This window comes from Phyllobates terribilis, unplaced genomic scaffold, assembly GCF_046119375.1.
Source record: "Phyllobates terribilis strain yellow unplaced genomic scaffold, ASM4611937v1 Scaffold_2__4_contigs__length_985480577, whole genome shotgun sequence".
NCBI lineage: Eukaryota > Metazoa > Chordata > Amphibia > Anura > Dendrobatidae > Phyllobates > Phyllobates terribilis.
The window spans coordinates 963829440-963842628 of NW_027362762.1; the positions used below are offsets into that span (position 1 = coordinate 963829440).

Sequence of the window (13189 nt, forward strand, 5' to 3'; positions counted from 1 at the left end):
GCTTCAGCTGTGACTGGAGTATAAAAAGTACATTTTAGAAGAAGCACTCCATCCCATATTAACTATTATATCATAGGATGTTCTCTGCAGACACTGAACCAGCAGGGAGGTATCAGATCCATCAGCCTAAAATGAAGAAGACGAATTCTGCTTGCAGCTCCACATGTGACTGGGGCATAGGATTAATGAAATGGTCAAAAGAGTTAAATCCTACAATGCAACACAGAGAGGCCTGCTCTCTGCAGACACTGAACCAGCAGGAATCTGTCAGATTCATCAACCTAAAATAAACATCTCTGCATGTGACTGGGGCATAAGATTAATAAAATGTTAAAAAAAAAACGCTGATTTCCACAAAGCACCACTGAGGGGCCCACTTTCTGCAGACACTGAACCAGCAGGAAGGTGTCAGATCCATCAGCTGAAAATGAGGATTTATACATACAGTTCTGTATGTGACTAGAGCATAAGATTAAAAAAAATGTTCAAAAAATGCTGACTCCCACAATGAGGGACACTGAACAAGCAGGGGGGGTATCCGATCTGTTATTAGAGACCTCTTACAAGTATTCTGCACACAGCTCTGCATGTGAGTGGAGCTTATGTGTAATGAAATGGTCAAAAACTGCTACCTCCCACAATGCACCACACATGGGCTGCTATCTGCAGACACTGAACCAGCAGGGAGATATCAGACCTTTCAGCCTAAAAATCCTTAAGAAACCAGAAGAATTCTGCACACAGCTTTGGAAAAGATTAATGAACTTTTAACAACACTATCTCCCATAATCAGTGCACCACAGAAGGGCCCGCTCCCTGCAGACACTGAACCAGCAGGGAGTTATGCGATCTGTTATTAGTCTGAGAGCTCTCAATAATTCTGCTCTCAGCTTTGCTTGTGAATGGAGCATAATTTTAATGAAATTGTCAAAAATCGCTGCCCCCACAATACACCACAGAAGGGCTGATGTCTGCAGACACTGAACCAGCAAGGGAGATGAGGTTACAATAGCTAGACAAAGTCATGGAGCTTTGGATATGACTAGAGGGGGTCGGTGTCGGTGACACCATGATGGTGATACTTACTAGCCCCTGAAGGCGAGCGGCACCTGCCATGACAGGACTCCTTTCTGCTGACGCACCACAAACAGGACGGGGAACTCCAGGTCATCTGAATCGGAGCGAACAAAAACGCGAAGCGCGTCCACCTGTGGGGGGAAACGGATTAGACAGTGCGGAGAAATAATGGCAGCTATATCATGTCTGCCTCCTACAGAGATGTGGCCCTGGTGGCCCTCAGACCGGGGGCCCAGATGTAAAAAGAGTGGGAACAATGTCTCCATTCGCTGCCTGCAAGCAGGAAATCTTGGAAGGTTGGAGGAATTGAAACACAAGCCATGTGAGAAAGTTGTCACACTTTTTATTATCTGACTGTGGTAAAGTGGGGCGATGTCCAATATGGCCGCTGTCCCAGCTACGACGGATGGGTGGGCCGCACTGCTTTCCTGAATGTAGTTTTGCCGGGGTTTTCGTTGCCCTGTTGCAGTAGTATGTGGCAGATTTTCCTTTCAGGGGTCTGGGGGAGCTGGGTGACGTTCCTATCTGCGCTGGATGATGGGGGCGAGTGTTTACATGGCTGCCAGGAGCAGATCTCTGCGCTGCGGGGCCTGGAAGACGGATGCGCAGATAGACATCAATAAGCGGCCAACTGGTTGCCGTGGTAACGGCGGGGGGGGATGCTGGGACGATCGGTTGCCAGGCTGCAGCAGGATGTCCGCAGCCCTGGCGTCTGTTAACCCTACGTTATCTCAGATATTTCTCCGCTCAGTCACGTGCAGAGATGAATTATTCAGACACAGGGAATCGCTGTCGCCCATTTACACATCAGACATCAAGCGGTGCGAAATATCAGGCCGCAAAATCAGTAACAGCGCGACTAATGGCGCCAGAAACGCAGGGAAAACAAGGGGCGTTCTGCAAGAAGCATGGCCGTCTGAGGCCCGGACCAGGTCTGACTAAACACCCCAAACCCAGGGACGTTAATAAGCTCGGCCCTTTACCTGATAATTCAAAATTAACCCTGGTAAATTAAAATAACACAAAACAAGAAAACGGGCCTGTTGGCAAGTGCAGCCCCCAGAGACAGTGTCCTTAGCAACCAATCAGAGCGCAGCTTTCATTTTCCCAGTGCGGTTTTAGACCTGAAAGCTGAGCTCTGATTGGTTGCTATGGGTAACCAGGACATTTTGCTTTGAGGCCCACAGCGTTCTGATGAGATTTTCCCATATAGTAAAATCCCCGGTCCTTGTGATCACCCCCTATAGCCGCACCCTTGTGTCTGCCTATAACCACACCCCGTTGGCTAGGAACATATGACTTTTAGCACATAGGACGATTGGGGACCGGTGTGGGTTTGTCGCCACAAAGGAGCAGGATGTTTGTATGAGAATTTTGCAAGCCACGCATTGCCGGCACCCATGGCCTCTCCCCATAATTCTTTCTCAGAAGTATGAGAAAAATCTAGAGCAAAAAAAGAGGAAAAACCAAACGATATATATACAGTACTGGATTCCAGAGACTCGTCTGCCGCCCGCTGCCGCCAAGACTTTCCCTGTAGCTGCGCCTCCCTGTTTAACCATATACGTCCCCAAATAAGCAACCGGTGAATCTACCCTCACAGCAGAGGCCGCCCCTCCACGGACGACCATTAGCTCCGGTGATGCTGCCATTAACAAGACCTTTAAGAAGTGACGTCGCAGCGATCCTGCGTATTAGTGGTGCCCGAATGTTTAATATTACCCTCACCCGTTTATATAGGGTGGTCCTGCAACCAGTAGTATGGAGTCACAAGTAGCTGACTGCCCAAGACGAATATGGAGCCCAATCACTAAACCAATATAGACCAAACACCAGACCCCTACAGTAATACAGACCCCAGACCAGACCCCTACAGTAATACAGACCCCAGACTAGACCCTACAGTAATACAGACCCCAGACCAGACCCCTACAGTAATACAGACCCCAGACTAGACCCCTACAGTAATACAGACCCCACATCAGACCCCTAAACAAAAATAGACCCATGACCAGACCTCTCAACTAGATCAGACCCTGGACCAGCTAGACCCTGTAAACTAATACAGGCCTCAAACCAGACCCTCTAAACTAATATAGACCCTAGAGCAAACCCCTGGACTAATACAGACCTTATATCAGACCTCTAAATGAATACAGACCTCAGACCAGACCCTTAAATTAATACAGACCCCAGACCAGACCCTCTAAAACTAATATAGACCCTAGAGCAAACTCCTGATCTAATACAGACCCCAAACCAGACCACTAAACTATTATAGACCCTAGAATATACCCCTGAACTAATACAGACCCCAGACAAGACCCTTAAAGTAATATGGAAGCTAGAACATACCCCTGAATTAATACAGACACCAGACCCCAAACCTAATATAGACCTTAGACCAGAATCCCAGAAACAATAGTATGGAATCACAAGTAGCTGACAGCCTTATCCCCGCTCAAGATGAATATGGAGCCCAATCCCTAAACTAATACAGACTCCAAACCAGACCCCTACAGCAATACAGACCCCAGACCAGACCCCTAAACAAAAATAGACCCATGATCAGACCCCTCAACTAAATCAGACCCTGGACCAGCCAGACCCTGTAAACCAATACAGGCTTCAAACCAGACCCTCTAAACTAATACAGGCCCTTAAACTAATATAGAACCCAGACCAGTTCCAAAAAAGTAACAAAGACTACAGAAAAGAGTTCTAGTACTACTACAGATGCCAAACCAGGCCCCTAAAAAAATAAAGAACCCAAACCAAACTGCTAAACTAATATATACCCCTGACTTAAGCCACTAAACTAATCAGGACCCAAGACAGAACCCTAAACTAAAACAGATCCCACACCAGGCCACTAATGCAGACAATTGATCCCCAAAAATAATATAAACTCAACAACAAACCCCTAAACTAATCGAGACCCCACAATAGGAAAACTAAACTAATCCAAACCTCAGACCAGACGACAAACCCTCTAACTGATAAAGACCTTATAGCAGATCTCTGAATTAATACAGATCCTGAAACAGAATCCTTAAACTAGTTCAGACCCCAGACCCAAACCGCTGAACTAATATACACCTTACACCAGGATACTTAAACTAATATAGCCCCTGGACCAGAATTGCTAAACTAGTCCAGACCTCACAACACAAGCACTAGACTAATATAGACCCCAGACCGCTAAACTAATATAGACCCTGGAATAAAATTTCAAAATTGATAGTCACCCCATAAATGAATACAGACCGGAGACCAGACCCCCTTAACTAATACAAACCCGAGACCAGACCCCCTAAATAAATACAGGGTGGGCCATTTATATGGATACACCTAAATTAAATGGGAATGGTTGGTGATATCAACTTCCTGTTTGTGGCACATTAGTATATGGGAGGGAGAAAACTTTCCACATGGGTGGTGACCATGGCGGCCATTTTGAAGTCGGCCATTTTGGATCCAACTTTATTTTTTTCAATGGGAAGAGGGTCATGTGACACATCAAACTTATTGAGAATTTCATAAGAAAAACAATTGTGAGCTTGGTTTTAATGTAACTTTATTCTTTTATGATACTGGAAGCCTGTGCTAGTGTTTCTTCTGCGGTGTTGCTATCAGTGTGTCAAGAGTGGGCGAAGAGGGTTGCATTGACAATCCAACACAATGGGCAGCACTTTGAACACATTTTATAAGTGGTCATAAACTTGTAAAAAACTCATAAAAGATTAAAGTTACGTTAAAACCAAGCACACCATTGTTTTTCTTATGAAATTCTCAAAAAGTTTGATGTGTCACATGACCCTCTTCCCATTGAAAAAAATAAAGTTGGATCCAAAATGGCCGACTTCAAAATGGCCACCATGGTCACCACCCATCTGGAAAAGTTTTCCCCCTCCCATATACTAATGTGCCACAAACAGGAAGTTGATATCACCAACCATTCCCATTTAATTTAGGTGTATCCAGATAAATGGCCCACCCTGTAGATCTTATACTAGAACCAACAAACAAGTATAGACCTCAAACTAGACCCCCTAAACTAATACATGCTTTAGGTCAGCCACCCCAAATAGATCTGAGATCCCCTAAATAAGTGCCGGCCCCCGACTCAGCACCTCCTATCTACGCCCGATTATATACCGTAATCACCCGAAACTAAAGAATTTTTGTTTTTCCTGTGTTTGAATGGACATTTAAAGGGAAAGTAAAACAATACAATTCTCTTTGTAGCACCTAAGGCTTGAAGTTGTGTTTCTTCTTTAAGTGACTGAAAGATTAAACAAGAGGCTCCTGAATAACAGGAATTTCCTCCTCGCTCACCGTCTTCTCTGCGGCTGCGGGGTTCCCTTTAATTGCTTCATAATGAGAGAAGTGCCCTGAGATCCGACGGAGATTTCCTGAATGTAATGCGCCTGTATCGATCGCCCATATCTCGTCGCCAGCTACACGGAGGGCACAAAGCCATCACCGCGCCAGAGAGCAGGATGAAGAAGTAAGATCACACTACTGAGCACAAGAGCTTACACTCCTCCAGACAGGACTGCAACAATAGAAAAAGACTGAAAAACTCCTGTAATCTGGCATCCAGTAGTCCAGAACTCCCCATAGACAGAGGACTGATCAAGAATGTATCCAATAATCCACAATATTTGATAATCTGGCAGCTATCTAGATTAAAGGAGTCTTGACAAAATTATATAGCTTCCTTAAAGGGGATGTCCAGTTTTGGACAGTTTCTTCTAAAATGTGTGCTCACCTCATAGAGGAAGGTAACACATACTACAACTCCAGTAAGCTCAGATGGTTATGTATTTTTCTTTTTTTTTTCAGTCCACAGGTGGTGCTGTGCAATATTAGTGCAGGTACTGATCTGAGCAGATTTGGGATGTGCTTCCCCCACAAAGGAGATTGGTGTGATCTCTGCTGAATCAGCAGGGGGCAGCAGAGATGTGCAGTGCTCGGGGCACTGTATATGATCAATATCCAGTGCAGCGGGTCAGAACTCTCACCCACACACCTGGTCACTGCACCCACATGTACCTGCAGATCAGTGATTAACCCAAGACTGGAGGGCATCCAAGGACCTACACAGAACGCAGACGTCTGCGCCACGTCACCCAGTGGGCACACATACTAGGAAGCAGAGATTGACTAACTACTGTAGACATAGCCAGGAGCAGTGCCTGGCACAGCGGTCATTCATTCTTGCTTTCACAGCAGCTGGATTTCCTACAATTGCATTCAGACTTTTCCCAGTCTTGATAGTTTGTTACAATGTGTCAGGGCAGGTAAAATACATCAGTCTGATGTCTGGGAGCTCACTAGCTGAATGTTCTGAAGAACTGCTGTACAGTAGATCGCCTCTCCATGCTGCACTGACTTGTTTTAGACCTGTCTGATCTGAGACAAGGTGGAAAAGATGGTGACTTTATATTGAGAGGGAGGTCTGGGTGAGATCTTACACAGGGAAGATGCTCATACACAGGTCAACGCCGGCTAAACCGGATGATTTCGGCTTTCCCTCTATGGCAGATATCAGGGAAAAGAGGGATCGGGCATATAGGATTTCAACATGTCCAATCCTTTGTGGGCATGGGAGATGAGCAGCTACAAGAGAGGCGTCAGTGGTTTCTAGCTGCGGGTAATTTTCTCATTGAGAACTTATTACTACATCGAGCTGTAAGTCCTGACACCGTCCATACACGTGAAAGCAAGACTCATAGGAGCATGCAAGTGTCCTCAATAGGGAGAGGAAGATGAGCTGCCACTGAACTGCTGGCAAAGTGTGGGCATACAGCTAATATCTGCCAGCATGAATACCTCCACAGTCCATACACATTAACTGCTCGGTCGTGTCTTCCCACATTAGCAGGTTCTGCCAAAGTTTAGTTAATGTGTATGTCCATTCCTCATCTTTTTGAATAGGAAACCAGCTGCAGTGTAAAGAATCGAGGCTTCTATTGTAGTTGTTGTCTGTGGTATGGTGGCTTGTTGACAGATACTATAACATTAACAAATGCATCTGCCCTTAATCTGACAGACCACAGGACTGGTCAGACAGGTGGCGTGGAGTCCGGGGCTGGAGCTCACTGGCAGCAGGTGGTGCGGGGTTCGGGGCTGGAGCTCACTGGCAGCAGGTGGTGCGGGGTTCGGGGCTGGAGCTCACTGGCAGCAGGTGGTGTGGGGTTCGGGGCTGGAGCTTACTGGCAGCAGGTGGCGCGGGGTCCTGGAGCTCACTGGCAGCAGGTGGTGCGGGGTACGGGGCTGGAGCTCACTGGCAGCAGGTGGTGCGGGGTCCGAGGCTGGAGCTCACTGGCAGCAGGTGGTGCGGGGTCCAAGGCAGTAGCTCACTGGCAGCAGGTGGTGCGGGGTTCGGGGCTGGAGCTCACTGGCAGCAGGTGGTGCGGGGTTCGGGGCTGGAGCTCACTGGCAGCAGGTGGAGCGGGGTCCAAGGCTGGAGCTCACTGGCAGCAGGTGGTGCGGGGTCCAAGGCTGGAGCTCACTGGCAGCAGGTGGTGCGGGGTTCGGGGCTGGAGCTCACTGACAGCAGGTGGTGCGGGGTTCGGGGCTGGAGCTCACTGGCAGCAGGTGGTGTGGGGTTCGGGGCTGGAGCTCACTGGCAGCAGGTGGTGCGGGGTCCGAGGCTGGAGCTCACTGGCAGCAGGTGGCGCGGGGTCCTGGAGCTCACTGGCAGCAGGTGGTGCGGGGTTCGGGGCTGGAGCTCACTGGCAGCAGGTGGTGCGGGGTCCGAGGCTGGAGCTCACTTGCAGCAGGTGGTGCGGGGTCCAAGGCAGTAGCTCACTGGCAGCAGGTGGTGCGGGGTTCGGGGCTGGAGCTCACTGGCAGCAGGTGGTGCGGGGTTCGGGGCTGGAGCTCACTGGCAGCAGGTGGTTCGGGGCTGGAGCTCACTGGCAGCAGGTGGTGCGGGGTTCGGGGCTGGAGCTCACTGGCAGCAGGTGGTGCGGGGTCCGAGGCTGGAGCTCACTGGCAGCAGGTGGCGCGGGGTTCGGGGCTGGAGCTCACTGGCAGCAGGTGGCGCAGGGTCCAGGGCTGGAGCTCACTGGCAGCAGGTGGCACGGAGTCCGTGGCTGGAGCTCACTGGCAGCAGGTGGCGCAGGGTCCGAGGCTGGAGCTCACTGGCAGCAGGTGGTGCAGGGTAAGGGGCTGAAGCTCACTGGCTGCAGGTGGCGTGGGGTCCGGGGCTGGAGCTCACTAGCAGCAGGTGGCGTGGGGTCCGTGGCTGGAGCTCACTGGCAGCAGGTGGCGCGGGGTCCGGGGCTGGAGCTCACTGGCAGCAGGTGGCACAGGGTCCGGGGCTGGAGCTCACTGGCAGCAGGTGGCGCGGGGTCCTGGAGCTCACTGGCAGCAGGTGGCGCGGTGCCATGTGGGATCAGGAAGTCACTAGGATATTCATTATTACAATAATGGCCGCATGTTTCCTGCTGTTTACCTTCATATAATCTGCAGAATATAATAGACTCCTACAATTACAGGACAGAACCTGCTAGTGTGAAGGTAAGATGCCAGGAGAAGAGCGCAGCTGGCACGTGATGCCAGGAGAGGTGCCAGTACCTGCTGTGGTCTACAGGGCAGAATTATGTCATCTCAGGACAAGAACCATCCCCAGCGATCACGTACTGGTACACCGATACCCGCCATGACTTCCAGGGAAACGGCTCCATCTTTACACCAGGGGGCACTGATGCCGACATATGCAAATCACTTTTTTGACTACCAGAGACCCGTCACGTAATATTCTATAATAATGCATCAGTGTACATATATCAGGGGGTCGGAAAACTGCGGCACTCCAGCTGTCATGGGAAGATCCGAAGGCGAAAAGTCCATCCTGACCTAATAATTCTCGCTGCTGAGGGTTCGCAACAAGTTAGTCTAAAGGGGGTCCTGGATGTGGCACAAAGTCCACATGTCCTATAATGGCTTTCAGACCTTCAGAAATGCAGATTGTCCTTCGGTGCCACCACGCCGACACAAATTCCAGTCCTGATGGGATGTTACAATGTATTGGTGTAGGTAAAATGTAGCAGCATTCATCAGAGAATATTTATACTGGATACAATTATAATAAATCCTCAATAGTGGGATGTGGTCAATTCTTAGAGGGGGTTATATGTAGATACTCTAAGCTCTACAGCTGCTTAGGTCCCATGGAGAGCTGACACGTGGCGACAAAAGACACTGTGGAATTTGGCCTCAAGCGGCATCAAAACTGTGAATCCTACCCTGTTTGTGCAATGTTGCCAAATGGGCCTCCAATTACATTGATTTACCGTCTTTAGGTATAATTCTGAGTAAGCCCCCTCCGTGGATGAGAAGCGCCCACACATGAATGGTTTCAGGATGCTTTACTGGTGGCAGACACAGGACTCATGGCAGCATCACCTTTTCTTCTCCAATTATTCTTCCAGAAGCCCCAAACATTCTGAAGGGGCGTCATCAGATGGTCCTGGCATTTAGTGGACTTTATTGGGTGCCCCAATGTCTTCTTCCCATCAATTAAACCTTTCTCTATTGAAGTTCTTAATCATCCAATAAATGGTTGATTTAGGAGCAATCTTACAGCAATGTCCTCGCCTGTAAAGCCCTTTTGGTTTAAAGCAATGATGACTGCATGTGTTACATAGTTACATGGGTTGAAAAAAGAACAGGTCCATCAAGTTCAACCTTTTTCCACCAATTATACTACATTTTGTCACTAAATTATCTTGGGGGCAATAATGATTAAAAAAAGGAGACAATAGCCCCGATTTATCAAGACCGGTGATCTTCACTCCGGTCTTGATGAGGGGGTGGAGTGCATACGGCCTCTTAATGAATTAGGAGCATCTGACTAATGGCATGAATTTCTGTGTGGGCCATGCCACAAATCTTACTCCACGCATTGCTGGAGTAAGATTTGTGGCATAGTGAACGTTGCTGCACGTCATGAATTTGACGAGTGGCTGGTCGCCAAGCCCCCTTCGTGCCATTGCTCCACCCACTTTGTTGGAGCTGGGAGAAGACAGCATGAAAACATCAAAAGTCTCAAAATCTTAGCGCCGCCTCGAGTTGTGTTAAAATCAAAACTTTTCACCCCATAATACTGGAAGAAAAGCTTTAATGAATCGGACCCAATGATCTCAAGCACCAGACCCATTTTAAAGCAACCATTTTGCTCTTATAATATCAGCTGCCTTGTCCTTGTTAACACTTTCTTCTGAGCTAACCAGCAGATCACTGAAATGATGTTTGCGGGTCTTTTTGTGGCAGGGCTGAAATTTAGTGGCAATGTGATAAAGTTCATTTCATTTTTATAACAAGGAATAACATTGTAATTATTTGCAACTCATCTGATCACTCTTCATAACAATCTAGAGTTAATGCAAAGTGCCACTATAAAAACTGAAGCAGCAAACTTGTAAAAACCAAAATTTGCGTCAGTCTCTAAACTTTTGCCCACAAATGTTTACCTGAAAATAGGACAGCCGTGGTCCAAAATTAAACAGTAGTGTTATGTACACGCTTCTAAGCAAGTGATATGGGGTGGGTCTGCACGGGTTAATTTATCCTCTCACTCAATCTTGAAGTTAACCTCTATTGTAGGCTGCAAAGTGAGCATAATTCAACCCCCCCCACCCCACCCCGTCTCAGTCCCCAAACCCTGGATACACAACATGCTGCCACCACTCATCAAACACACAGGGTGATGAGTCCCCGAAATATATATTACTGTCTTGACAGTCAAAAGGTCACAAACTCTCTAAAAGGCCATGGCATGCAAGCTTTAATATAAAAAGTACAGTGCTTACAAGAAAAGGTATAAAAAGAGAAAATAAAGTGACACACAAATAAACAAAATAGGTATAAAATAAACATGGAGAAATATCAGAAATACCTAAATGTTTCCATCTAAAGTTTTTCTTCTGTTTCCTTGAGGGAAGGAGAAAGCGTTTATGGATCACATGCAGCTCAGGCTGACCTCCATATGCAAACACCTTTCCATTGTGTAACCCATCTTTTATATGCCTGGTCCTGCGCTTAAGTTTCCAGGGCGCTCTAGATTGTAATACTGAAATCGCAGGTCTGTAACTGGACCGTGGGCTAGTTAGGGACGAGCACCTTGCATTTCAAATACCTTGTTTCTGCAAACTACCAACCTTCCTGTAGTAAATAGAAAATGACCAGCCTGGCCACACAGTACCATTTGTCCAGCTTTGAAGCTCGGACTCACCAGGCCAAAGTGTCACGAATGACACTCTTTGTAGTCTCAGGGAAACCCCCTAGTTCTCAGTTCCTGTAATAAGAGCACATAGAGGTTATTATGACCTTTGCATAGTGTCAGTCATATGGATGGTAGACTGAAACTACTGTTATTTGACTGATGTTATAATTTCCCTTACACCTCCCCCTTGATAGTGCATGGGAGATTAGCTTACTTTTCACGTCCCAAGCACATCTCTAGCTGCGCCCCCCTCCACGGGCAAGATAAACCATCCGCATTCCCATAATCAATTCCTTTCTTATGTTGAATTATAAATTCATACTGTTGTAAATTCAGTTCCCCACTATTTCGGATTACTCTGTTGAGCCAACTAAGTAGGTTATGATCAGTGATCACCGCAAAGTTGCGCCCATATAGATACGGCTGTAGTCTATACAGAGCCCACACTCCTTTTCAATTGTGGCGTAGGCAACCTCTCTGGGCAGAAGTTTCCTGCTTACGTAAAGAATTGGGTGCTCTTCACCTTACTGGTTCACCTGGCTGAGAACTGCACCTCACCCATAGGTGATGGCATCAGTCTGCACCACAAACCTGCGAATAAAATCTGGGGCCTGAAGAACGGGTGAACGAGCCAACAAACGATCCCTTACATTGAGCCGTCCATGAAACTATTTTGGAAAGCTTCTTCTTTAGCAGATCAATTAAAGGCTTATCCAATGCATTGTAGTTTGGCACAAACTTCCTATAATAGCCAGCCGTACCCACAATGGACATTGCCTGCTTATTAGTTTGTGGCATAAGCCAAGTTGTGATAGCTTCTACCTTCCCTTGTTCAGGTTTTAGCACCACACAGTATGATGGCCACAACACAACTCTCCACACAGTATGATGGCCACAACACAACTCTCCACACAGTATGATGGCCACAACACAACTCTACAACACAATTCTGCAAACAGTATAATGGGCCAAACACAGCCCTCCAAACAGTAGAATGCATGGCCTGCCACATAGTTCTCCAAACAGTATGATGGCCCGCAACATAGTCCTCCAAACAGTATGATGGCCTGCTACATAGTCCTCCAAACAGTATGATGGTCAGCCACATTGTCCTCCAAACAGTTGAATGGCCCACCACATAGTCCTCAAAACAGTATGATGGCCTGCTACATAGCCCTCTAAGCAGTATAATGGCCCACATAGCCCTCTACGCAATATAGTGACCCTCAAATAGCCCTTCAAATAGTATAATGGCCTCACATAGACCTCCAAGAAGTCTAATGGCCCCACATAGTCCTCCAAGCAGTATAATGGTCTCCACATAGCCCTCCAAATAGTATAATGGCCCCCAAATAGCCCTCCATATAGTATAGTGGCCCCCACATAGACCTCCAAGCAGTATAATGGTCCCCACATAGACCTCCAAGCAGTATAATGGTCCCCACATAGTCCTACAAACATTATAAAGGCCCTCCGCATAGCCCTGAAAACTGTATAATGGGCCTTACAATGTACTCATTGATTTAAAAATAAATAAAAAAAAATACTCACCTCTCCTCGTACCCCGCTGCTCCAGTCTCGACAGCGAGCGTTCTGAAGCTCTGCACTGCTCGGCACAGCGGGTGTGATGTATTGATGTCATCGCGCCCGCTGTGCTGAGAAGTCAGAGCTCAGACGCAGAGGGAGAACGATGGAGGAGGGAGCAGACGGCCCCCTCTTCCATCACTGCTTTCAATTGCATCGGCATCAAGAATACCGATACAGTTGAAAGTGCCAGGCGGGGAGGGGGCACCAGGTCCCGCCGCTGGCACCGGGTCTTCCCGTCTCATGGGCCCCATAGCGGCCGCATGGTTTGCCGTTATTGGCGGTACG

General features: G+C 47.7%; 1 protein-coding gene across 2 annotated transcripts in view; it reads right to left on the reverse strand.

Moving 5' to 3' along the window:
• SIDT1 (SID1 transmembrane family member 1) overlaps positions 1 to 13189 on the reverse strand; it is a 294206-nt gene that overhangs the window by 188618 nt on the left and 92399 nt on the right. For both annotated transcript variants that reach the window (XM_073668654.1, XM_073668653.1), the window contains exon 3: positions 1087 to 1208. In XM_073668654.1, the coding sequence (XP_073524755.1) occupies positions 1087 to 1208 (122 nt within the window). The remainder of the gene's footprint in view (positions 1 to 1086; positions 1209 to 13189) is intronic.